Source organism: Acanthopagrus latus, chromosome 4 (assembly GCF_904848185.1).
Source record: "Acanthopagrus latus isolate v.2019 chromosome 4, fAcaLat1.1, whole genome shotgun sequence".
In the NCBI taxonomy this organism is placed as follows: domain Eukaryota; kingdom Metazoa; phylum Chordata; class Actinopteri; order Spariformes; family Sparidae; genus Acanthopagrus; species Acanthopagrus latus.
The window spans coordinates 20,198,998-20,226,253 of NC_051042.1; the positions used below are offsets into that span (position 1 = coordinate 20,198,998).

At 40.2% G+C, this 27,256-nt stretch overlaps 1 protein-coding gene across 3 annotated transcripts in view; it reads right to left on the reverse strand.

Annotated features, from left to right (window-relative positions):
- Positions 1 to 304: 304 nt before the first annotated feature.
- pde3b (phosphodiesterase 3B) overlaps positions 305 to 27,256 on the reverse strand; it is a 48,913-nt gene continuing 21,961 nt past the window's right edge. The window contains exons 2-16 of one of the 3 annotated variants that reach the window (XM_037095661.1): positions 14,145 to 14,195; positions 13,291 to 13,539; positions 12,671 to 12,822; positions 11,220 to 11,320; positions 10,897 to 11,074; positions 10,717 to 10,802; positions 10,006 to 10,172; positions 9,613 to 9,747; positions 9,371 to 9,482; positions 9,077 to 9,190; positions 7,919 to 8,118; positions 5,070 to 5,273; positions 4,709 to 4,870; positions 3,406 to 3,664; positions 305 to 3,316 (exon numbers count right to left, since the gene is read on the reverse strand). In XM_037095661.1, coding sequence (XP_036951556.1) covers positions 3,102 to 3,316; positions 3,406 to 3,664; positions 4,709 to 4,870; positions 5,070 to 5,273; positions 7,919 to 8,118; positions 9,077 to 9,190; positions 9,371 to 9,482; positions 9,613 to 9,747; positions 10,006 to 10,172; positions 10,717 to 10,802; positions 10,897 to 11,074; positions 11,220 to 11,320; positions 12,671 to 12,822; positions 13,291 to 13,539; positions 14,145 to 14,195 — 2,385 coding nt within the window. In that variant the 3' untranslated portion in view covers positions 305 to 3,101. Of the gene's footprint in view, positions 3,317 to 3,405; positions 3,665 to 4,708; positions 4,871 to 5,069; positions 5,274 to 7,918; positions 8,119 to 9,076; positions 9,191 to 9,370; positions 9,483 to 9,612; positions 9,748 to 10,005; positions 10,173 to 10,716; positions 10,803 to 10,896; positions 11,129 to 11,219; positions 11,321 to 12,670; positions 12,823 to 13,290; positions 13,540 to 14,144; positions 14,196 to 27,256 lie in introns of all 3 variants that reach the window. The other 2 variants (XM_037095660.1, XM_037095659.1) reach the window with 2 other exon arrangements.

Here is a 27,256-nt window from a genome sequence, read left to right on the forward strand (position 1 = left end):
TTCGGTGATGTTCTGCAGGGTGTCATGACCTTGTATAAATGACAAGGGGGGGTAAGCTGTCCCATAATACAAGTGCAACATAAGTGCAACATAAGTAAGAGTGAAGGAGATACACACACCCACACCGTCCTGAAAGGAGGTCAAATCAGGTTTATAAGCACCTGTGTGGCTGTACGGTTAAGGGACTTTTACGGCTGTTAAAAGATATTCACTTGGTGTGACGTGGACAAAACAAAGCGTTGTGTAGTACATATTGTGAGTTCACACAGACACGCACACAGCAATAAAAATAAATGAGTACTTCTGATACTTCAGGGATGGTGTTTTATGACAGCTATAAATAACAACAAAAATCAGTTGCCCCCACAATGTAGATAAGGGTGAATGGTTACATTAGACAAACGTACGTATATTGATGCTACATAAGGGTAACAACCATTCATAGATGTATTTATGGCACAATCATCAGAGGACACTGTGGTTTGAGAGACTGCACAGTGAGAAGCCAACAAACTTTTACAACTTAATGAGCTGGAGTATGTCGGGTCGGGGAGCTACCGAGGCTTTATGATCCAGCATGGGTCCATGTGAAAAAAAACTGACGACACACTTGTCAGAATGTATATGGCTCTGACCTGAGTCCAACTCTGACTCTCACCAGCCGTCACTGCCACTCTGAGCCTGGTGGAACATTTGACTCAAGGCGTGTTTTCTCTCGACCGAACAGTACTGGAGCCCAGAGAGAGAGAGAGAGAGAGGGTTGCCAATCAGCATATCACAGCCCACAAACTACTGTATGTAGGTAAAGTTTGGCACTAGTTGGGTCGACTGAGACGACAGTGATAGAGAGAGAGATAATGGAGGATACAAGAGTGGTTATGATACAGAACAGGGAGAGGCTGGAACCAAGTGGAAAAAAAAAATCCAAACACCAAACCCCACAGTTCCACACCTGTAAATAGAAGAAGATAAAAACTCTGGAAACACAATGGTAATTACAGGATCTCAATGTACAATATGTCAGCTGCGTGTAGAAAACAGATGCATTCATTTTATTATTTAAAAAATATATATTTATATGCACATACTCTTTTGTACAGCGGCTAAACACTTGTTTGGTATTAAAATGTGCACACCTGTATCTAGTTTTTGTCTTTAAATATTACTATCTCAATTTACACTGCTTACTTAACATGTTCTCCAGAGAGTTTGATTTAATAAGGTGATAAAGGAGACACAGGCAACAATTCTGCCTTCCCTTTCATAAAAAGTCTTATTCTAGTGGAATGCCAAGAGTTCTTAGAGACAAAAATAGAGAACTAGTAGTTGTTTTTTTTTTACCTGCCTTGTGGCACGTTGTATTATATATACGAACATATTTATATAATAAACAAAACAAAAAGTGAAATGAAACCCTGGATCCCTTCTTTACACACTGGCCGAGTTATGGGTTTGGCAAAAACCTAAAAAAAAAAAAAAAAAAGGGAAAAGGAGAACTGGGTGAGCTTTTGCCTCATGCCTGAGACACAGATGAGTAGATGTTAGAAACAATACAGAAAATATTTATCCAATATTGTGTTATAGAACTGCAGAATTGTATGATGTGTTGTGTTGCTGCAGTCTGCTGACAATCCAGATAAGCTTTTTCTCCGGTGAGGTTTGTAGAAAGGTTACTGTTAAGCAAACAGTGCATGGATGGCCGAGAGACAGCACTTATACTGTATGCTCCTCCGTCACAGAGGATTTCAATTGCATCTATTGGTTTGTAGTCAAGTTGTTCATTAAGAGATTGCCCAACTACTTCATTCACCTAGATTCTTTAATTTCCTTAGACTTTAAAGTGTATTTCATATCAATGACATAAATCCTTGCAAAATAATTATTCAACTTTTGCGTGAATCCTGAGTAACCTTTAAAAAAAATACTTCAAAAAAAAAAAAAAAAGGAGGAAAATGAAGAATCCATTCATTGGAACAGCACTCCTGATCTGAATGCGACGTGTTAAACACAAGAGGGCATTTCACTGATTAGAACTAAAAGGACGCACAAACATACACACAACAAATTACATACTAAATATAATTAAAAATGTGCTCTCTTTCTCCCCACTCATTCTCTCTGTCACATTCCCACCAAAAATATTCACACACTCAAAACAAAAATGAAGCTAGGAGAGTCAAAGAATCCAAAAAAAATAAAATAAAATAAAAGACGGGTGGTACACATGAGTAAAAGCATCAAAAATGATGCAGATATAATGCTATTAATCAGTCAACATTTCAATAATGTCTCTGTGACTGAGTCTGATACAGTGTTTCGTGTCGCCAGCTAGGAGAGAGAACTACACAAGCCTAGGCTCTGGGCCGATGTGGACTCAGTAAAGGTTCAGACAGGCACATTTGATATATATATATATATATATATATGTATATATATAATCCAAAAATATACCTGACATTGAGGCTGAAACAGTCTCAGTCTCTTGTCTTTCCGTGTTTTGAACTGTTCACTTTGGTAAAGGGTATCAATCACTTCATGATGTCGCTTGCTTCATTATTTTTCCTCTACCTTTTCATTCTTAAATAGTAGGAATTGTTTTGTACCTAAGGGAGGTTCTAAGCGCTTTGCATTCAAGGCAGCATCACAGCCAGGTCACCATGGAGGGCAAGTTAATGCTGGACCCCCATCTTCTGCACCCTCCTCCTCAGTTCTGGTGCTTTCTCTCTCTATTTTTTTTTTTTTTTTTTTTTTTTTAAATTCTCGGTGCACTCGGTGGGGGGTGGGGGAAAGTGCATAGGAGTTGGGCTCCCACCGTTGCAGCAAGGATCCACTCACAGTAGTAAGGCCTTTTTTTGTTTCTCCAAAAACAATGTGACTGCCTAAGCATCTGAGTGTCTGCACAGTGAATCTTTTATTGTGTGTGTGTGTGTGTGTGTGAGAGAGAGAGAGAGAGAGCAAAGTGTGTTTTATGTGCATTTGTCAACTGTCTGCGTTTGTTTGTGTTTGTGAAAGGCAGGTGGTCGAGGGACTCGTGTCCTTGTACTGCCTCTCATCTTCTTTTTTTTTTTTAACACATCTCTGTTCTTTCCTTCGTTCTGCTGCTACTGACGCTCCTCTCCTTCCTCCTCCTCCTGGATGACCTGGATGTCATCTGACGGGGAGGTGGGCAGGCTGGCCGGCAGGCTGTCGGGCTGCTGCTGCTTGCCGAGCTCTTTGCTCTTCTCCTCCTCCTCGATGGTCTTCTTCCAGACCTTGTGGTTCTCCGTCAGGTGCTGCATGATGCTGCAGAACAGCCTGCGGCGACCCTTCCTCCTCTCTGTGAACAAACAAAGAAATGTTTCAGAAAAAAAGTCTCGATCAGCCCATTGAAAACCTGTTGCATATGACAAACTGTTGGTGTCTCACTTGGTGCCAGCTCATCCTCTAGCTCATCATCCTCATCCTCGTCTTCATCGGTGTCCGTGTCCACCTGCCCCTCATCCTCATCTTCATCTGATCCCCCCTCGTTGATCCAGTGGCCAGGCAGTAGGCCGGCAGCATCGTAGGAGTTACAAAGTGGTCCTACAATGTGAGTGATGAAGGACTCCTGTAGCTTTGCCAGCTGCGGGGAGGAGCGATCCATGAAGGGGCTGATGGGTAATCCCAACCTAGCCTCCTCATCTCCCTGCAAATTAAAAACAAAGATCACAGTTAAATATGTTCTTGATACTGTATCACAATCACAATGTCTTACTCACTGTCATTCAAAGCGGCTCTATGCTACATTTTGTGGCTATTTAATCACTTTTCTATTAGCCGTAATTGAGCGGATTGGAACGCAATGTGTGAAGGAAAGTTCAAAGAGCAACTTTAAATTGTATTATAATTTCCCATGCAGGAAAAATAAAGACTGAACTCTGTTGAATGGACCTCCTTTGATTTAAAAAAAACACTTACTTCTAAGTCATATTTTAATTGGTATATCTTTCTGAAGTCTGCATCTAATAAAAGGGATTCACAGATGTTTTTGTCCCTTTTCTCATCCCTTCTGGTGTTTGACCTTGTTTCTTGTATGTGTAACCTTCATGTTTAGATGAGAGTGAGGTTGTTGAAAGGGTCAGTTACTTACAAATCTGACACTTTGTGTTTGTGGTGGATCAGAGTTACTTTAGGGCAGGGAGGCCCGGAGATGGTGAGACTTCAGGCCCTCCCATTGTTTGGAGCAAAAGAATAATTGTCATGGAGGGTCACTATGTAGTTTTGGAGGGGAAATTCAAACTCAAACTCATCAAATTTAAATATTTACAATATTAATGAGGTAAACAGTATGAAATTGTGTTGTCCTTCAATGTCAGTTTGTTGATTCACTGTATTTAGTCATGATAACAAAGAGAGTTTGTTTATGTAGTTTTTTAGACATAAAATAACAGCTAACTACAAGCAAAACGCATTACATCATCACAGTGTCACGTGTGGAAAATGTATATGTTGCAGTAAACACGTATGTAACGCTGTGATCTGACCCTCTCCCTGAAGTTACATAGTGCAGCAACAAGTGGTTTAGATACCATTCATACTGTTACAAGACACAGTATGCTGACAATGATTTTGAAGCTGTTATGTTCAGGTAAAATTAACTTAATGCCGCTCTAAGGTCATGGTCAACTATAAAACTATATAAAGACAGAATCTGTGTTAATTTAATACACTCAGCAACATCAGTCAGTACCTGCTCATAAAACTCATTGACGATGCCTTCTGTCCACTTGAGGTGCAGGTCACGGACTTTGGCCGGCCCATTGATATCCGCCAGCTTGATACACACTTGGCACACCAGCAGTCTGTCGTTCTCATTGGTCCAATCAATTCCTGGACTGTTCACATCATTAACCTGTGAACAACCAAACAAAGATGGATGGAAGTTATTAAGACTGTCCAACTGACCCGTATTGGTCCGTTATACTGAGGACGGCTTAACTCAATTTTAGTGTTCCATCTTCCTGATGTTTCAATCAATATTTCAAAAAACAGTTAATGATTTATTCTGAACATATAACTCAGCAATCAATTAAGAGTTGTTTATCTCAGACCTTAGAATTGAACTCAGCCAGGAAGTCAAAGTGCTTCTTGAGGTCTGTGGCCAGTATAGCCTCTATGACAAGGAAGCGAAAACGCTTGAACTCCACGTGATCCAGGTTGACCAGGAAGTTGAACTCTGGCCGAGACAGGTAGAGGCTCCAGGCAGCCGCAGCATGGTGGTTCTCCAGCACCGACCTGTCATTGTATAGCACAGCCTACAGGATGGGGGAAAAAAAGCCAAGTGGTGAGAGAGGAGAAAGACGGCACACACAAGATGACTACTGAAAAATGTCAGTAATAAATTTGCTTACGTAACTTGTCTGGATATGTGTTACACAATTTGTAATGGGTTTAAAAATAGCAAGCACTCGATATATGAGATAAAAAGGACATGAGGGCATTTGGTTATGAAAGTAGAAATGTAACAGGCTCAAGCCCGAGTCTCGCTGAAGGGAGAAGCGGGTTAAAAGCAGTTACGGGCACATCAGATACCACGAAAAGCTTTAAAGAGCCTTTTAACAGACACAAAGTTTGTCAACATCATTAGCAATCAATAGGTTCATGGTTCCCTCTCCTTTCTTTTAACCCACTTTCCTGGGACCCAGACAGAAGTAGTGTTATCACTGGGCATGTTGTAAAAATACAATATTTAAACTGATGCATGCGGGTTGACCTTTTCACCCCCTGGTCTGGATGACTGACCACGGTGAGAGAGCGCAATTGGATTAACTGGCCATGTGTTGAGGAGGTAATCTAATAATATGATTAAATTAATGTGTCTTTATGCTCTCCATTTGAGACACAGTTTGTAGCGATTTACTTTGTTGCACTTTATAATAATCGTAAAACATGATGCATGACTCTTGATGATTTAATGCAGGATGTATCATGAGTTGCTGAGGTTACTGTCTTAAAGTGATTAATTTGCACTTAATAAATCATCACTTAAGGAATGTTTATTCACAGATACTTCACTCATTGATCGATATGTGAATAAATTAGCTGAATTCCAGCTCAATTGAACTTTAATTTTAGACTCATGTATTTGAGCAGCCTCTCTACAAGAATCTGGTCATCAAATGTAAATATTCAAAAAATAAATATTGATACAGTTATGTAAATAAACTAATCTGTGTTTAGACTGGTTCCCTATAACCCTCGCTTTCACTGTGCTATTCAATCTGCCACGGGACTCTTTTTTGCTGCGAAAGAAAGGCGGAATTGTGGCAGACAAAGAAGCTCCTTTTCCTACCCAGTCACTATCCCCAGGTAACGGTGGAACAACTGATATAACTGAGGAAACTCTACACAGCAAAAAAAAAAAAAGCTTTTCTGCTGGAGGCAAAGACTGCTAAGAGTGACAGAAACGGAGCTAAAACTAAATTGAACTGATGGGCTTTCACAAGATGGAGAACGCTGCCGTTGTGTCCAAGTCTGTTCCTTTGTTGATAAGTGTATCTCCTTACCACCAGGACTGGAGATGGTTCAAAACCAACATCCCCTTTACTGCCTATTTATTATTACAACCTGATGGTTTACTCCTGAAGATCAGGGTTTCTAAATCAGATTGGGATTCTCACAGGCTGTTAGCAGTAGCCCCGTTGCTAACACTGTCTTTTCTACAGCAGCGTCAAAAGTGACACCACTGCGAAAATCCTCAGAGGGGGGATTTGAAAAGTTGTGTGTTTCCACTTTAAGTATATGATGACCTGTACCCTTATCAAAACACCACCCAGCCCCCTTTTTTATATCAGTTGTTAAGAATAGATAAAGAAATCTGTAATACAACAAGATTCAATGAGATTGGCAAGACAGCATCTGCAAACTTTGTTTAATAACCACTGGCTTAGCCTTATGAGAAATGGAAGCATGTTAGTAAAAGTCAGTTAAGGAAAATGTTGACGCAGAAATTAAAGATTAACTAGAGACATAAGGTTTCTTTAGGATACTAATGCATTCGGGCAAAGCCTGATGCATTAGTAATCTTTTAATATGTAACCAAAGGTCAGTAAACCTTTATATATGAAAGAAAGAAAGTGCAGGATATGATTTTGGCCCCCAAGGTGGCACATGTGTGGGGTTGATCACTGGTGACTATTTGTGCTGATTCGCAGTTTTTCTCTGGTCGGATGGAACCAGAGACACACGCAGTATCCACCAGGGGCCACTCAGACCGACTCTTGTCACTGCTGCAGAGAAACAGCCATGTGATTGTTTGTATAGAGAGCTTGTCTCGGGGGCAAGACGTCAATCGTGATATTTGCACTTGGGTCTGTTGGTCTTGACAGAACAAATATTCCTGTTAGGAGGCAGACTGCAACCACTGACCCTCACTGTGGAGTGGATAACTTCGAGTGCAGACAAAAGACCTGCACGCAGTTACTGCGGCACATGAACAATACAAAACTGTTTATTCTTTTCTTGTTCAATTGAAAGCTTTGACAACTGCAATATTAAGAAATGTGCATATTAATATAATGCACAAGTGTAAGAGAATAGTGCTTTCGATGTCAAGAGGATGTAGAAAGTCCCGGATTGTTCAGGTGTACACAAAGTCCAGGACCAATGTTCCTGGTGTCATCAACTTATTGGGTATATATGCAGACAGTGTTGGGGCCATTGAGAATGTGTCTGGGGGGAGGTTAATCCCACGGCTTTAGTTACTTCTGGAATATTTGTATCTTCCCACGCAGTTTTGAACAATTGTGAGGAAATGTAATTTCGCCTCAACCCGTATTTTGAACATCCAATCCTCTGCTTCTATAAACACGAGTGTGTTTATGCGTCCCAGTGAGCAAAAGTAAGTTTGTCAACTCGATCCACAGCGCTTTCAAAAATACTAATGAATGCTGCCAGTTACCTGATGTGCATTAGTGGCTACCAGAAAGGCATTTGTGCGACCAGGGTGGTCATAGTCGTGCATTGCAGCTGCTACATAAAGAGCCATGAGCTCCAGGGCGGGGATGTTCCAGGCCAGGCAGCCATAGCTGTCGTCTGAAATCAAGGAGCTTTTGGAGGAGGCGTAGGATATCCTGCCCGGAGAGATCCCACTGTCTGAATCTGGGAACATGACAACATACAAAATGGATGTCAATAAATGTCACAATGATGTGTAGACCAATGCTGTAATTGTAAAATCAGGTTAGAATTGTATTTTTGCCACAAATAATCCTGACTTTTCCCTAAGAATTAAGAAGACTTTGTATTGAATGCAAAGCATGATGGGAAAAATAGAAACTGTTAAATATCACCAGATATACCTGCACACATTGTTCTGTTCTAGTTGTATCATTATTTCACTTGATTTCTCACAACACGGCCATTTTCTCATCAAATGAAGGCTGTTTTAGCAGAGCAGGAGATATCAGTGGTCATTTCGAATGGACTTAAATATCACCAGCAGAGAGGACTCTGGGAACCTCTGCATTTTAAAACCGTCCGTGTTCTGTACAGTAAAAAGCCATAAAAGTCATATTCAGTCAGAATTACTGTATTACTGACATCAAAGGCTGGCTAAATAATGATAGGTCCAAGATTTATAAGAATCACCTGGTTAGTAATGTGTGAAGAGTTCTCTACTTCTTCTCTACTGCAATTGGTGAATATGTTGCACCCCAAAAAAGTAGCAAACCTCTATGTAAGCTGTTGAGGTGACACCTAGAGTCTAATAATGTTTACAGTGTTTGTTTTCTCTTAAATTAAATTGTGCAATTATTTATAAACCTTCTATTTATAACCTCTCTTTTGGCAGATTAAAGCGTCTTTAACGTATTAATGATTGTTTTTCCATGACAGGCACATTTCTACGTTATTACACCCTGAAGAGGCCCCTCGGAACAACAATGAACAAACAACTGGAGTAAGCTGTTCCACCAGCTGACATCTGGCACTACATGTCAGAGATTATAAGCTGCAACACTGTATTCAGCCCTAAACCATTAACCAGATCATGACCTGTTTCTCCACAAAATGTAGCAACAATCTGTGAATGAGTTTATGATATGTCACTTGTGTTTACCTGTGTCACTTCCTGTCACATGCTCGCTGTGAATCTGCTGGAACCCAGGGATTGGTCGAGTGGTCAGGTACCAGACAGCATGGAGCACATCAGTAGCATGGACCCGGTTATGATCTGTGACCGTAGCAGTTTACACGAGACAATTTCTACCACGAACACCAGCAATAATTTGATACACCAGGTCAAACTTGGCTGACTAACACTGAATCTTAGCTTGGTGATAAAAACAGCTACTTAATTCATCCAATAATATGCATTAAGAACCTGAGAAAACAAATTTTCGTCATCACTCACAAGGTATGTCCCTGTAGCCATTTTCCAGAGCACAGAAGTACGTCATGAACTCCCTCACAGGGATCTTGAAAATTTCGAACAGACACGTATCCTGGAAAAGGGTGTACGTCACCTGTGGAAACACAAGCCAGCTTGAGTGAACACCAGGCATTTATACTTTATTCACTACTTAATTTCACATATGTGATAGTGCTCCTCAAGACCTGTAAACACACATTAATATATAAAATCGGTGTACTTACATAGCTGAGGATCCTCCCAGTCTTCCCTCCTGTTTTATCCACCAGGTCAAAGATCTGGAAGTTCCAGGTGTTCATCCTCTCCATGACATTCTCGTGGTCCTCCAGCATGGGGTCTAGTCTGAACTCCTTCTCACCCTAGACAACATAAAAAATGCGAAGAATAGTTGTAGAGATCATCACATGTATCAAAAACATGCATTATACAAACCTGAAACTGTGTGACACATAGACCACACTTACATCCGTAAAGTGATTGAGGTTTCACCTTTCAAGCGCTCATGACCAAACACTGATTTCCTTTATGTTTGATCATAACAAGAAAGCCTAAAAAAGTTAGAGCTAAGGTAAGAGTAATTGCTTCATCATGCAACTGAGAGAAGATGCCTGACACACCTCTGATTCCTGAGTCTGCTGGTCTGTGCCTGGGCTCTTCTCCTTCTCCTCTTCCTCTGTCTGTCCCTGGTTCCCTGCAGCATCTGGCCTCCTGTCTTCAGACACGTCCACCTCCACGCTCTCTTCCCTGATCAGAGCCTCTCCTGTGTAGTCCAGGCCTTCACCTGCTGAATACACAAGAGCTCAGTGAGTGGAAAAACAGATGAGTGTATGGACATACGCACACACACCTTCATGTCATTCATTCATTCATATTTGCTTTATTTTACTCATTTTGGTGTATGATTTTTAAACAATCTTCTATAAAAACATATTTCATCAATAGAACATTGGCAGGAAGAGGAAAAACTTCTATGACCTGCCTCTTTCTGAATAAAAACAAGTTACTGAAGATGCAGAAAAATCAAAGTATCACAATGTAAGTCTAGCAATTATACAAAATGTGACATTTTTACATTTACGTATATTAAATGTATCAGTATCAATACGTGTTTGGGATAGAAAACAAAACGTGAAATATCTTCCTCTGACGGTTTGTGAAGCAATAGCATTATTGCTGGCGTCCAGCAGAGGGCAGCATTAACCCCCCAAATTGGTTTGAAGAATGTCCCTGTCAGTACCCAACACTATACAATGCTAACTCCAGTCTAGATTGTTTGCACCTCTCTTCTATTACTCTGTACAATGTGCATTAAATGTAGTTGTATGTACCTGAGCGCCTGCGTTGAGATTCACTGCTGAACAGTTGATGAGAATCCCCTGTTTCAATAGAAACCTTCGGCATCTGACGACCACAGCTAGAACAGACAGGCATAACAATAACAGTTGTAGTACTTAATCTATTTTTATAGGAGACACAGTTAGGTACCACGTCAGCACTGCAGGCCTCACCTGGTGCACAGAGGTAAGGTGGAGCTACGAAAGCCCTGCTGGAAATCAGGTGAGCTGAGGGTGTAGCCCAGCGGCTTGTGCAGGTTTAGATTGACGCTCGGCTTTGTCAGGAAGTCAGCCGTGTCCGGAAACTCCACAGGCGGCCGAGTAACGAGGGAGGACGAGGAACCTGTACTGGCTGTGGGGGAACAGTGGGTTGGTGAGGTGACTGGGCTCAAGCTCGGAGACGTGCCTAAAGAGGACGAAGGAATAGGCGTGTGATTCGTTCAAAACATGAGCAATTAATCAAAATGTCTTTCGGAGGATTTATGGTGAAATTCTACCTGCTCTCCTGGGCCCTGCGTGGTAGGTGAGGGTAACAGAGGATGACCTCTGCTTGGGAATGGTTAGCAGGTTTGCGTTTGGCCCATTAGATAGACCTGGGCTGGAGTACAAAACACACATATTCAACATTGGCTCTAAAAAGGAAATACTGAGAAGCTGTATCGCCGTCAGGTGACACCATCCTCAGTAAAGTCGGAACAAAAAACATAATAAGCATCAAGTCAGAGAAACTCGTCAGCCACATCAGCTATTCTTCTACTGCCATCCTGTGGGGACATATAAACACTACATCTCAGTGGTGCTGGGGTAAATTGTGTATTAATAGAATTGTTTGCAACAACAGAAGAAAACAGATTTTATACCAGTAAATCTCATGCCTTGATTATGTAAACTACAGCTCTGTTTCTGTGCGAGCTAAAACTCACACAGTGCTCCCCATTTCTTGTTTGTGGGCGACACTTTAAACAATCAGACTGCTATCAAATCAGAATGAAAATTGGTGACAGTGTACAATTTTATATGCCAGCACTTTTCCAGTGCTTTCAAGGCACATTTTCAGGTCATTCCAGCACCTTTCAGTTGAGGCTAATTAAGATACAGGACATAATACACTTGACATTTTATCACACTAAATCAGATGTTATCGTGCAATAAAAAAACCCAAATGATGTGTCATGATGGCATTCAAGATGTGTCACCTCCTTTTCAGCATACACATACTTAGTGTCAACCTGGCTGAGGCAACATATGACAAAATAAAACAATTGCTAAAACAAGAGATGTATCGTGTTTGTAATGCAGATACTTTTTCAAACCTTAAAAACATCACATTAAAGTCCAAGCCTTTCCAAGGGTTTACATTACCAGTAAGAACCCAGATACTAACAATTTCTTTGTTAAATGTTAACAACTCCCTGCTTTTTAGGTAATTTAAGGTACTTAAGAGTGTCATGTTTACAAAACCATAAAATAACTTTGCTTTTCATGACAATTTATTGAAACAAATCAGACATATATTAAAGGTTTGTAGCACAACTAATGCTCCACGCTGGCTTTTGGAGTAACACGTAATAATAGAGAACATTAGGCAACTTAATGAGTAGTAAATCTTTAGACTCAACATAAAATAATATACTGTAGCTGTGATATACTTAAGCTTGGTAAGTTAACTGTCAAATAATGACAATAAACATGTCATGTTCTCAAAAAAAAATATATATATAGCTAACCTGGTTTCTTGGTTATGTGCACTATTTGTATTGCTATTCTTATAATAAAGATGATCTCTTGGTTTTTAGGACACACTGATGCCCATTCATAACTCTTTTCAGGCTGACAAAAAACACAGGTGCTGCCGATCCTCCTGTGGAGGACCACAGCTGGAGTACGTGCAAGAACAGCCATCAGTCTGACTCAAAAGTAAAGTGTGCAGTTGTGTTTGTGTTGCCACCTGGTCAAGCTGAGGTCAGGGTGGGGTCTCTTGCCGCTGTTGCGCTCCCAGCGCGAAGAGGCGGAGTCGAGAGGAGGGAGTATGGAGCACGAGGAGGAGGCGGAGCTCCGTCTAGGCTGAGGGGTAGGGAGGCTGTTTCTACTGCTCAGACCCTGATGGAGAAAGGAAGTCTCCACTCTAGATGTATGTTTTATACACAAGCCGAAGATGCTGGTCGTGTTACAGGGACAACACTATCATACTGAAAAGTGGTGAGTATTTGCTCATTCTGGCCATGTTGAGACTGACAACAGCGCTGCATGCAGCTGAAGTGGCACTAAGAAGAACGCATGCCTTTGCCAAGGCCCGACAGTTCCTGTTAATTCAATCGAACCGAATCCAATATCAAATTAAACATACTGAAATTTGCTAGATTCCAGATTTGTAGATTCTTCACACCGGACCAATTAAAAAAAAAAAAAAAAAAGGTTGTCCCAATAAGTCATTCAGTCTCAAAAACATGGGAAGATTAGGGCCAGGCTGAAAAATACTGACACCCTCTCAGACACCCTTTGAGTGTCTGAGTGAGCTTCTAACTGGGTTACTCATCTTTTTTAATGTATCCTAATGCTTGTACCCACCTTAATGGTTTTCCTGTCACTCCTCTCTACAGAGTCCTCCACTTCGTCGCAGGGGTAGAAACCCGGGAAGGGGGTGAAGGGGTTGACCCTTGGGCGGCATGAGCCTGAAAATGTCCCCATGAGGCTGGAGATGCTGCGCAGAGATGCGATGGTTTGTGGTGACAGAGACGAGTCCATCAGCAGGTCTGACACCAGGTTCCTGGCCTCATTAATAACCGAAAGATCCACGCCATTGCCGCTTACTGCACCCTGTCATACGTACGTCACACAGATTAGAGAACAGGGAGGCAAACTATTCTAAAAATGTTTGAGGGAAAGTTTGGGTTACTGATGAAGATCGCTGACAGCTCCCTACACATCTTCACTAACTAAATCTCCCTCTAGCACTTAGCCACAACAGAAGTGGTATAGAAGTGATATCTAATCTGACATCCCCAAAATTGTAAGAGCAGTTTTACACAAAATATGTGTAATCCTTGAGGTTTTTAGGGCAGGTTTCATGAAAAATGGGGAAAATGTTCTGGCAGGCTTGACCCTGTCGAAGAGGAACAAATACTTTTTTGGTCTGTGTCAGTTAAATTCTTTGAGAGATTACATGAATAGTTCAAACAAGACAAAGAATGTCTGAGTAAGATAAAAAATGTAGCATGACGACGATTGCAAGGTCACAGTATGCCAAGTTTTACACAATGTGTATTAAGCCAGACCAAAAAATTATCAGGAAAAGGGACTGAATGTCCCAAAGGTGACTTATAGGCAGCTATCACTGGTTGAATACAGAAACCACGACCTGTATTATGAATATGAGGCATGCTCAGTATGAAAGAAGAACAAAAGAAAAACACAGTGCTGACCTGATACTGTGGCTTATACCAGTGTTTCAGATCCCAGTCCCACAAGATCATCTGAAAAACACAAGAAAAACAAGAAATGGAATGTCAGTCAACCGGCATCACTGAATATGTGGTTATATGAAATGTATTTCACATGAGAGGGCACGGCCTTCAGCTTTTGCAACACCTTTTTTTTCTACTGCTTTACTTTTTTCACCTTTACCCCTTTATTTCTCTTTCCCCCTCAAATGCTGTTTTATTCTATATAGTTTTCAGCTGATTAGTCTTCGTTCAGGTTGTTTTCATTGTTTATTGCAAAAGGAGCGTTTTGTCATTTCAAAGTTGAAAAAGCACAGAAAAAAAGTGTTTAAACATAATTGCAATTGGGAAGTTTATAATAATTTCTTTATACCAACAGAAATTGCTGCAAATAGTCTCTGTATTTCACCAGCTGTTCACACAAACCTTAATTTAATACTGACTATCTATTAAAGTTAAATGATGACAGGATTGTTGCATTTCCAATAATAGAATAATAGAATTTGCATGAGCGATTGCTTGGAATAAACACCAGATTATGGTGACTGAAAATATCTTTTCTTTAGTACATGCATATTCAAACTAAACATTTAACCTTAAAAAAACAACATAACACTAAGCATTTTCTAAATTTCCTCCAAACCCCCCTTGCAAACCCTAAGGCACTGACCTATACTCCACTTTAAGCAAGCTGCCTTATGACTTTCCAGCGAGGGCACTTGCAGGTCAGCAACTAGCTGCTAACCGCTAGTCTATTCTGCCTGTTATCCAAACACACAGTGTAGTAACAGTTTACATTAAGGATTTCCTGCTCCGCATGATGCACTTTCTAACTACAGGTATGCGAATGCACGCTGCAGACTGAGGCCTTTCACTGAAAGCAAAAGAAGAAAAAAAAAAAAAAAAGCAAAACCCCAAAAACCACCAGGGTGCGTCTACAATGGAGCTATGAGATCTTATCTGCCCCCAAACTACGTCAATCGGCAGCATTTCCACGCTATCTTTTGGTAACCAAACAAGAGCTCTCACACATCACAGCAGTGTGTAGTCAAAGTTGGTGCAGGTTGTATAACACTAAGTTGCTAAACCTGAAAAGGCCTAATCCTTCAGCTCAGGTAAAAATGAAATACAGATTTGTTGGAAATTAATTAGTTAAGCTAGGAATCAAGTAGGGTTGATACACAATCCAACTGATTTTTTTTAACATTTGCATTTCATTGTTTCTGACACTGTCTGTTTGTGGCAGAAATCATGTGACAAAGTGTTATGTTAGTTAGTTTTGTATTAGTCTTGATGGCAAAAACAACCACAACCATTACAAAAAAAAAAAAAAAAAACCACACACACACACACACAAGACCAAAAAGGAGATGCTCAAAACAAACAATATGTTACAGACTACATTAAGCTGTTGATTTCAGCTCTAACCTTCAGGTTTGAACAGGGAGGAATACAGCAGGGCCACTGTGCAGTCTCACCCCACACCACAAGGGGGAGAGACGGAGAGGGCTAAAGCTCATTTTAGAGGCACCTCCACAATGTAAGAGAACATCTTCACATCATCACAATCAAAATGTGAACAAACCCAGCAAAGAATAATCATTTGGATAGATGTTTATATTTAAATTATTAATTTAGTAATATAAATTCACTAAATTTCATAGAATAGCTTTACATTTGATATTTAGAGATCACTCCACTTGTCCTCTGCACTATGTGATTACAAAAACATATGTGACTTTTCACCAGCAGCAACTGGTCTTCTTCAGTTGGTGTGATACATGCATGTTTCTGCATGTAAAGCATACAGCACACGACGGCTATAACGGTTGTTAAATCGATCGGTGGCACCGCACCATCTCCTCTAATCAGTAACCGTTTCATTGATCAAAGTGGGATGTTGGGTGTTTGTCATCAGCATCTGTACAATGCTGCCAAACATTTAATATGGCAAATAAGCCCTGCCATGGCAACCCGACATAGAGGCCAGCAAACAATGCTCCATACACCATGGCAACGGGATGGCAGGAGACGGCCAGAGGACAGAGTTGTTGGCCTTCTGCTTGTTTACGAAGAGAGAGAGACAAGGACGGGCTGAAACAAGAGGGAGATGTGTAAAAGGTTAAGGAGAGGATGCGTGTAAGGAGGGGATGAATAGTAAAGGACAAAGAATTACAGACAGATAAAAACCATAGATACAAAAAATATGTAATATATGTTTTTTGGTAATTCCTTTTCCTCTCGATCACACATGTCACTCACATCCAATAAAATGCATTAAAGTCACACAATATACTAGTATATGCACAAGCTGTCTTCAACAATACAGTCCTCTTTTTCTCTTTATCTCTGCACACATGCATAAAAACATGAATGTCTTCTCCGAGTCTCACGCAGTACAGAAACAAGAAAAGCTGGCTGAATGGGCACCGTCGACTCCGCCGCCACCATTAAAAGCGTGTGCCAAGCAACAACTTATTTACGGTGAGGGCCTTCGGCAAGCCATGAGATTAAAATCTTTCAATGAACAGGAGATATTTTCTTTACTCATGTTATGAAAACATGTGCGCATGAGGGCAGACACACAGACAGGGACACACACACAGCTGCTGACACTTAAGACACCTGCAAACATGCACGCACACATTCTCACCTCTGAGACGTTTAGGTCCAACTGTGAAACAGACATTTTGCCCGACTTACACTACTTTATACTTCTGTATTTGTAAATGCTGTGATACACTTAAAAATAGATTAATTCATCCTTAAAGGTGCAATATCTAAGAATTGTAGTTGACACTAAATTCTCAAAACAGATTGTAAAGTTTTGACAGTTCTGAGGTTTGTGCCTGGGTGTTGCTTTGCAGAGATATCTACTAAAGTTAGCATGCGAACTAGCCAGCCTCGGCCCATCCTAGTCCAAAGCTCCCTTGACAGTGGTGTATTTCCCTGGTGCACTTGACTCAAAGTTTGGACCATAAGCTGCACTGCTGACTGAGCTTAATAGCTAATGTCAGCTAATGTTAACAGCAGTTAGCTGTAGTGCCGTAGCACCTTTAATATACTAAATGTACATGTGTGATAGCTGTAGCTTTTAGTTACTAAGCAGATTAAGATATGATGCATTGTTACAGATATAACTAAGTATAAAAAGTAGTTAAAACTAACAGTAAAAAGTTGCTTGCACGTTTATCTATTTGAAATAATTATCTGATATAATGAAAACAACAATAACAATTAATTCCACAACACATTTTGCTGCAAATTTTACTCATGCATAGTTCTGAATGCATAACTCCAGACTAATTTTTACACTGGTTCACTAGTGCATAAACCAAGTGCTCCCCATCATACATTTTAACTTACCGGTACTTTAAATTACATGCAAAGATGTGTGACCAAAACAATCAGACCTTGGACACTGACAATGGTACACAACAAGAATCGACTGTAAATCATTCTTCAACTTCAGGATCCTTTTCAAAATGAGGACTGTAAATAGTCCAATTAATTGCTAATGTACACAGAAAACATGGGGATATTTCTGCCACAACACCAGTCTGTTACACTGTACTCTGCTACACATATCACTGTTACTACTACTATATTACTCTACTTTTACTTAAGGCTAGCTTTACAACACAGACATACAAACAGCCAGACAACTGGCCATACTCTGCCAACTCTGCAACACTTTGTGCACACCTACATGTGCACGTCTAAGATTATTTATGGTGCAGATATTTCCAAAAGGGGAATAACTGCACTATATTCATGGACACCTGCAGGCGCGTGCGTGTCTGTGTGTGTGTGTGTGTGGTCACACACACATATATACACATACACGCACACACACACACTCTTGTTTATATATATATATATATACATACACACACACACACACACACACACACACACACACACACACACACACACACACAAAACTTATACAGTACACAAAATAACACTTTACACACACAGTTTTTTAACATGAGACAGGTCGTGAATATTTCCAACAGGAGTCAATAAACCTGTGCGAGCTATCACACGGCCAGCTTGTTACACCTGTGTGTCATATTAGCCAGACTCTGAGGTGCTATAACTGATAAAAACACGCTAATAAGAGTGTGGGGGACAGAGAAAAGGTATCAATGGCAGGCAGGGCATTTGTATGGAGGGGAGCAGGGCACTGCTGACGTCAGTGTGCAGCGACACACACCGCGTCAGCAGGCCTCTGCACATGCACACGCTGATAATGAGGACAAGGCTCTGGCTGTCAAGACACGCACAGGAAGAAAAGATGATATGGAGGGAGGGAAAGAAAGCACAGGATGGCTTGGTTCTTTTAAGGAGAGGGAACAGATGAGAGGTCTGTAGTGTGTGTGTGTGTGTGTGTGTGTGTGTGTGTGTGTGTGTGTGTGTGTGTGTGTGTGTGTGTGTATATATCATATTGGTTGGATACAGCTTGAACCGCCAGGATGTGGCTGGGTCTGTAGCACAGTGCCAGAGCTCAGGCAGTGTTAAGGGAAGGTAGGCCAGCAGCTCAAGCGACTGAAGGAAGCAGCAGACTGGGATTAAAAAAACACACCGTCTCTGAACTTTTGACCCAGTATGACTCATGACAGAGATCATTCCTACATCCAAATGCAAATAAGGGACCCAAAAAAAGAAATATACCATAAAAAATACCGAACTACAACATTTACCTCCGAACTGCAATCTGTGTTAAATAATAACATTCAATTCAACAACCTCAGTGACCGACTGCATTAAAACAGATGTCATTCAATTTTGCACAATTATTTGTGATAAACTCTTCTGTATGATGAAAGAAAATGAGTATTACACTGAACTAACTTTGACCCCACACCAGATGAGGAAGTTACTGACAACAAAGAATTTCAATTATATGGAAGTGGTTAAGATATCTTTAAAGGGACGGCAACACTTTGATTGAGACACTTGGCAAGATGTACTAACTGCAAACAAAAGACAGGAAGCAGAACTAAAGGTTGATATGTGGGGCTGTAAGCAACGTGCAACATGCTCAAAGTTGTGCTTCTCTAACATTTATGTAGAATTAATGGAGCTCAAAATCACAAGACACAACTGTGTCTCATGGTCATTAACCTTTACAAAATGAGAATTAATATGTGACAACTAATTGTTTAGCCACTTTTTTGACATGATGTCTTTGAACAAGAGGGACACAGAAAAGTCAGTTACTTTTATATATATTATATAGTTGATTATACATGAATTATTTTATTGTTGTCAAACTAATTTTGAAGCAAACTTTCAAAATGTTTTGAACTTCTGAAAAAGTAAAAAAAAAGACAAGAAATGCAAATTAGGTGCATTTTCATTTACTGATTTCACGCAAATAAACTAGGCTCTGCAAAGCATAGTTTCATCAGGAGTCAGTGGTAAAAGCTACATTATGCATGGCTGTAATGAAGCAGAAGAGGTCGAGGCTGCAAACTGGAAACAAAACCAGTTGCCCTGGAACATCTACAACAGAAAGGTGGAGACGCCAAGAGCAGGACCAGCTGATCAGTCTTGTGAGTCAAATGTTCACTACATCAGGATTTATCCAGATCAAGTGTTCCCAATCTCCAATTTAGCACATCAACTTTGTCCAAAAAAGGGGGAAAAAAACACAACCGAGCATTGAAAGCTCGTGCAAAACTGAGAATGTTTTCTCTAATTTTGCCATCAGCACAACTCTCGCACGCTGTTAAGGCTTTCAAAGACCAAACTGAGGTTGGTAGATGACAAAAGTATGAATTGACTGAGCTGTTGCTCATGAGAGTTGGGAAGAGATGAAGTGCTTCTTCGCCATGTAACCACCCAGACGATCTACAGGCCGAAGAGACTTGTAAAAATCTTTTTGCATCTGTGTTGCTTGGCTCGCCACCAGCCCACAGGTCAACAGGCCCAACGGGAAAACTCATGATACTCCAGATGGCTAGTCCGCCAATGGCTGTCACCAGTGTTGTCAGGGTAACCTGGCAGGACCATGGAAAATTCTTTGACTAGGGAAAGGAGCTCGTGCAAAATGTCATCCCTCTCTTTCACACTCATCTACCACTTTACTGGCCTGGTGTTGTTCAGTGTCTGCCCTGCAGAAGCCAACGTCTATTAGTGTCATTTATAAGTACTTCTATGAAAAGATTTGTTTTCTCTGAATAGTGTATGGTGTTGGCACCAATCCAGTAGCCTTTGTTAAATAAATAAAAAATAAAAGAAAACATTGTCAATGAAATGTTAAAAATTCCAACCATCCGAGGAATGAACATGTTAACAGCTCCTTGTCTCAAGTCTCGTTAGTCTGGTTGTAAAAAATGAAACAGAAGCTCTGCTAAACTTGTGTCACTACACATAGAAATTGACATCAGATCCTTTTACAACTGTTAAAGGAGAACTCACAGTTTCTTAATACTAGCTCTATGCACTTTTCAAAACAATAACATTTAATGAACTGTCACAGTCTTTTTCTATTATGCCAAAATGCCCCTAGAAAAAGCCCTCACAGTGGCCGATACAAGCAAATGTCTTATCTCAATCCAAGTGGGGTGGAGACATAGAAACTACACCACACATTTTCACCCAATAAAGCAACATTCTTTAAATGGCACCCAAGATTTTTATGCTGGAAAAGTTATTGGTATTTGTAGAAGCCAGCTTGAGGGGGAGACTCCCCAGCTGATGAAGAGCATGAAACAGGCTTTGGAATCAACATATCAAGAATATTTCAGAGGCTGATCAAACTTACTTGTCAGCAAATAGTGTTTGTTTACATATGGAGCAGATAGGGCACATACTGGCACAAGAATCTCGCATAAAATGTGCAGTGAACAATCAAAAGTGGATGTAGAATTCTTTGGTGAAGAAAAACAAAAAGTGGGGGATAAGTTTCAGGCAAGCAAGTGCAGCAAGTACCAAATACTTGAATCTGATGTTTCTTGAAGACTCGTTTGCAGCAGTAAGACTAAGTTCAAACTGCCGGATTTCAAAAGAGTTTCATAATGTCCCACCTGTCTGGGGAAAGGACAAATCAAGGCCTTTCCTCAAAAAGGGTTTACTGACTTAACAAAGGGTGATGAAATTGTAAGCTTACTTTTGAGTTGAATAATTCTTTTGAAAAAAAGTTTTATCCTCCAACACTCTCAGATCACTTAATATCTATCTTAAAGCAACATTATGTAACTTTCTTTACCTTAAAACAGCTTCAGAATCATGTTAATAGGATCACAGCGTTACATACATGTGTACTTCAACATACATGTTTTCAACACGATACATTGTGATGATGTAATGAGATCTGTTTGTACTAAGCACCTACATTACGCCTGACAAACTGTTACAGACCTCAGATTTGTATTTACCACAGTGGTGTTGCACTCAGAAACTGTAGGAGGTGCCAGCACAAAATGCCAATTTCTACATAATATTGTTTTGATAAAAGGTCTAAAATTATGTCCGAGTTTAATATGAGATATCTGAGAATAATTCTGCTGGTTTGTCTTTTGTCTTTTTGACCTATAGCCTCATTTTCCATGAGACGTCAACAAGACCACTTACACAAACATGACAGATGTATTTCTCTTAAATCTTGGTTAGTAAGAGTTTGCCATTATATACATATACATATATATTATATACACACACACACACATTATATCTATTATATATAATATATATATATATATTATACATACATACATATACACATATATATACATGACTCCTATTTTATCAAGTGAACTTCACAACCTTATCAGGCTTTGAAGATCCATAGTGAAGATCAACACACACAAGTGATCTTAAGTTGCCTGCTACATAGGAGTATCACCTGCTCCAAGTATCAGATGTCATGTGATACTATAAGATAAGCTGATCTAAAGCACAGTGTAGTACAGGTGACTAGGCAGGCAACAACAACCCAACAAGTGTACCGTATCTGTAAGGCATTAGGTTACCTGACATCATGTACAGGAGGCAAACAGGAGAGCAGCACGAAATAAATGCCAGAGAGCTGAGCACAGAGGAAATCTCCCATCTGACTAAATGTTGAAATTTATGAACTCAAAAGGAAGAGCGTAATTTTTTGGACTTCACAATGTAATGTGATAATATTCATCTATAAAGATTTCCTTAAGAATTAAACGAACAAAAAATGTGTGGCATAAAATCACATGCAGTACAAGACAGCACGAGACGGTGAAATCTGGACTCAGGCGTTATCCCCAAAGATGCAAAGAGGACAAGCTAAGTAGTGTTAACTCAGTCTGACTAACACTCATAATAACATTTGATCTCAGCACAAGACATATTTGTAAAAACTAACTTCAAATAGAACATCGGAAGGATTTTGGAGAGAACGACAACAATTTAGTCAGCTTTCGACTTTCAAGCTTATCTGGTTTGTATCAGCAAAGGTCATACTCAGTCTTCAGCGGAACAAGTAGCCTACGCAACTCTCTCATCCTTTATCTCAGGGGCATAGCGTGTGGTTTTACTATTGCGTTTTTGTTTACATGAGTCAGAAGACGCACAGCACACAGCGTATAGACGCACACCCACTATGTCCTTTGAAGCAGGGAAGATAGCAATTGCTGTCTGCTTCCTGGCTGTTATGATTTTTTTCATCCAGCTGTGTACCCAGAAAAAAAGCAGATGGATCAGAAAAGGACTGACCGGAAAACCAAATGGAAGAGTAACAAGTTCGCACCATGAGCCATTTGGAAAGAAGCAGGACAATTCTTTGCGCTAAATTAAGTTGGACGGTACTCCTTCCTAGTATTATTATTTTGTCAAAGCCAAGAGACTGGACAAACATGTGGAGGGCTTTTCCACTGGATCTTTTGGCTGTGTTGATTTGCATTTCCATTACCAGATTGAATGTGCCAAGTTGTATCGAGTTGTGCCCAAGTCTGATCATCTCTGGAGCTGGGTCAATGTATGCCCAACCGCCTCCAATCATGTTCGTCAACCCATTTAAATTTTTCCGCTGGATCACAAGCAAAAGAGTGACAAAAGCCTGAAACTCCACTGTGACAGCACAGTACAATACTGAACATGGACAAAGAGGTTCCTGTTTTAAATTGAATTTAATCATTGACTAAAGTCGAGTACGTCACCGGTTCAAGACACATCTTTAAGCTGGTACCCCTGATGTAATGAAGATCCAAATTAAGTGCCCTACTGCATTGGGCTGATGCGCTGAATCAAACTGAGTCAAGTCAAGCAAGCACATGTGTATGGAAAAGGTCTTGTGGTTTTATACACAAACAGAATGGTTTAAAGTTGCTGATCTCCGAGAGGCGAAGGGTTGTTCAAAACTGAAAGTCTGATTTCAGCTTCAAACACTTATTGTTACACACACACACACACACACACACACACACACACAAAGAAGAATGAAAAAGGCATAGAGGTCTGAAAGGCTGCACCAACAATAGATAGGGATGAGTAGCAGTGAGAAAACTCTGAGGCTCTAGCAGGGAAAGCATCACTCAGGGCGCTCTGAGGCTGCAGGTGTGTCCTCGTTTCAAGAGAAAAGCATCAGAAGACAGTAAAGAGTCCCAGCAGACCTTACACACCAGATTTATTGCACCTCTCAGTTGACCTAGGATGGCTTTAGCATCCTCCAGAAAGAAATGCAGGAAGGCCAAGAATGTAGATGGATGACTGGATTGACTACAACATTTTATTAATCTTATTACATCTCCACCTTTCAAAATATCTGAGCTGTTTTAATTGCAAATATCACGAGAAGAGAATTTATTTTGTGTCAACTATTTTTCTTTTCTTTTTAACACCCTACACAGTCAGTGTTTTGTCAACTTTTTGTCCACAGGAAAGTTTTGCATTTTGCACACATAGTTAAGAGTCAGTGTGACGCACAAGAAATGAGCCATTTATAGTCTGATCTATTCATCTAACTTAACCTATTGTGATCACAGTATGAATAGATGTTTTCCATAATACAGTACTTTATCTTTGTTTGGGTACATTGTGTTGCAGAAAAATCATTTAAAAGATCAACACATGAAACAAGCAACAATATCTTGTTGCTTGTGAATTGAGAATCTGCCACAACAGAAGTTTGAGACGTCATTCGCTGCAAGATGGTTATCAGTGCAGATGATGACAGAAAGGATTGTCAAACCCATCCCAGACTGACCTGGACATCTGTCATCAAAGCATTCTTATAACCAGGGAGTTCGCAGATGCAAATTCACTGCAGGAATGTTTCACAGACACATTTCAAAAATGGAATAGTTCTCTCTGGATAAAAATCAATTCAGGTGTGGTGGCTGGGTATGACTTAAAGCTGGCTCGTAGACACCTGCATAAATCAAAGCAAGATTGTGTAAATTCAGAAAGAGGAAATAGTGTCTCCCAAACAAAAAGTTAAAATTAGAAGCAACAAAACACACTTTCTCAGAACAATGCATTCAGGGGTGTTGCTGCTACAGGTTTACAGCTTATGTTAGCACACCTTAGATAGTTATTGTGGTGTAACAGATGGAGTCGGTCAGTTAATTTTATGGCTCTACACTGCTTGTGCAACTGTTTCTTCATTGTGTCATATAGCACTATTCTATAATTGCCATTCATGGCAAAAGCAGCAGCTGTTCAGCAACTTCCATAGGCTGATATAGAGCATTGGTTCTCAACATTTCAAAGTCCCAATGAAAGAACCAATGGTTTAGAATTAAATCTAAATATTTTCTTGACTGTTTTTCTGCCAATAGCCAGCCATTTCATCAAAGTTTACTAGGGATGCACGATATTTATCTGTGCAATAACCTGTCGACCTGATATCAGGATATGTAAATATATTATGCACCTTTTCACATATGTAATCTTATTTTGGTATACTTATAGAATAGGTTTACATACTTAATGCACAAAAAACACATCAGTTTTATCCTGCTGTCCAGTGCTGCAGCACTGTATTCACCCTGTCTCCAATGCTCTGTTTTAGCTTCTGTCTTTTTAAATACCCAGTCTCTCCCAGTTAGTCAGCTCACACACGCCTGACCCAGCACTGCTAACAACAGAGCAGCTGTGCTGAATCGATTCTTACATGCAAAACTAGCGTCATTTGCATACACTTTGCAAATATGTGACATGGTGATGCAGGGTGATGTCACGAAGTCACGGAATTAAAGGTAAGTCTACTGAGCGTTTCAGCGTTTCAGGAGCAGTGTTTTCTGTGGGTGAGAGGACCTTCTGTTGGTGCTGATCTTTTTAAATGTCAAGATCTCTTACAGGCGCAAGAACCTCATAAAACACTGAATGCAGGACCAAGACAAAAAAGCATAATAGGTCTCCTTTAACAAGAGGAGCATCTAAACACTCCAATACAGCAGATGGAAGTCTGGACCTCTACAGTTTGTTTGTTATCTATCGAGAAATACAGATAAGATGAAGATGAAGAACAACATCAACATGAAAAACAACAAGTGCAACATGCTATGATGGTCAATCTGCTGCACCTGGGTAGAGTCAACAGTGGACTAGGAGGCCAGCGAGCTACAACAACTACAGGAATCAGTGGGCCAAGAAACCAAATGAAGTGACATGTTCCATGTGTCTGTCCGTCTGATCCATTGGATCCATTTCAGTATTCTGGACAGCATTGCAACTACGCACACATATATTGAATTTACATCATTCCACAACACAAACGCTCTCTTACTTGTTACGTTTACAGTGATCATATGAGAAATATTTACTAAAAAGCATAAACCACAAGCCAGTGTAACTCGCCCTTCATGCACAAAACTCACAATGCTTCAGGCCTCAAAATCTGAAAACAAGCAATTTGGGGGAAATAAAACAGCAGGAGAGATAACATTAAACATTACACAAAATATATTTTGATAGTGAGAAAAGAGGTGCCAGATCCTATCAAACATGTGCTGGTCCCAATCTGGGAGGTCCCGGATCTTTTTCGTGTAGGACCCAGCCCAGATTAAGCTGTGTTGTTGATCATTAACTGGCCCTCTCATACACTAAAACAACAACAAAATGACACATCTTCTGTTAAGACCTTGTGATTTAGCAAAAAAGTGAGGATAAAAAACATGAATGACAAGGCGTTTGGCACTGCAAAGAAATGTGCAGCTCAACAGAAGACAGAAATCTCAAACTGTCAGCATTGACTCACACAGATGTACTGTGAGTCAATCTAAGGTCAACCCTAGTACGTCAATGATGAACTTTTTCCCACAATGGTGTGTTTCATGCTTTAACAGCCTGCAACTTTTTCATTGTACTCAACACCAAAACTCAGCAGGCAGCTGCCCATGTTGGCAAAATAAAGCCTGCACAACACTTGTGTTTTTAAGAGCTACAGAACCATAAAAAGATGGAAAACAGATGAAACCGTATTTGAACCTGACTGACAACGTGCATCTTTCCATTTCTCCTTCTAATTTCACTGTGTGCTCTCTTTAAAAGAAGAAATACCAGAAAAATGTGAAAGACATCTTATAAACTTTTAGAAGGTAGATCTCAGTTACTAAAGATTGTAGGTGTTTGTCTTAAATGTCTATGTAAGACAAAGATATTTAAAATACATATTCATTAGCATAGTTCAGCTTGTGAAAAGTGATACAAGCAATAAATTACTCCCGTCTGAATTACAGACTGCAAACCAACCGGCCACAAGATGAGCTCCTAATCGAGTCAAATGAGACGAGGAATGTGGCCTTTTACAACTTGTAGGAAGACAATTTTACAACAAAACATATTCTGCGGAAAGAGATTACATCCCCGCTTGACTTTGGCCCTACACTTACTGGAAACCATTGTGTAAATCATGCCCCTATAAATAGTTGCAGGCAGGCTGCAGTGCAGGGCTATGTATGCAGGTTACATTTTATCTGTGCTGAAATTTTCTGTTGACCTGGAACACAGCAATTCATTGCTATCACAAGAGATTGGCAAGAATATAGGCATGTATGACCTTTGGAGAGTGGTGGCAGAGAGCCCAAGTGTAAATACTCTGAATAGTACTTCTCAAAGTCCTTTCTGCTGACATTGATTTGCTGATCTGCAGGTTCATATAAATATCC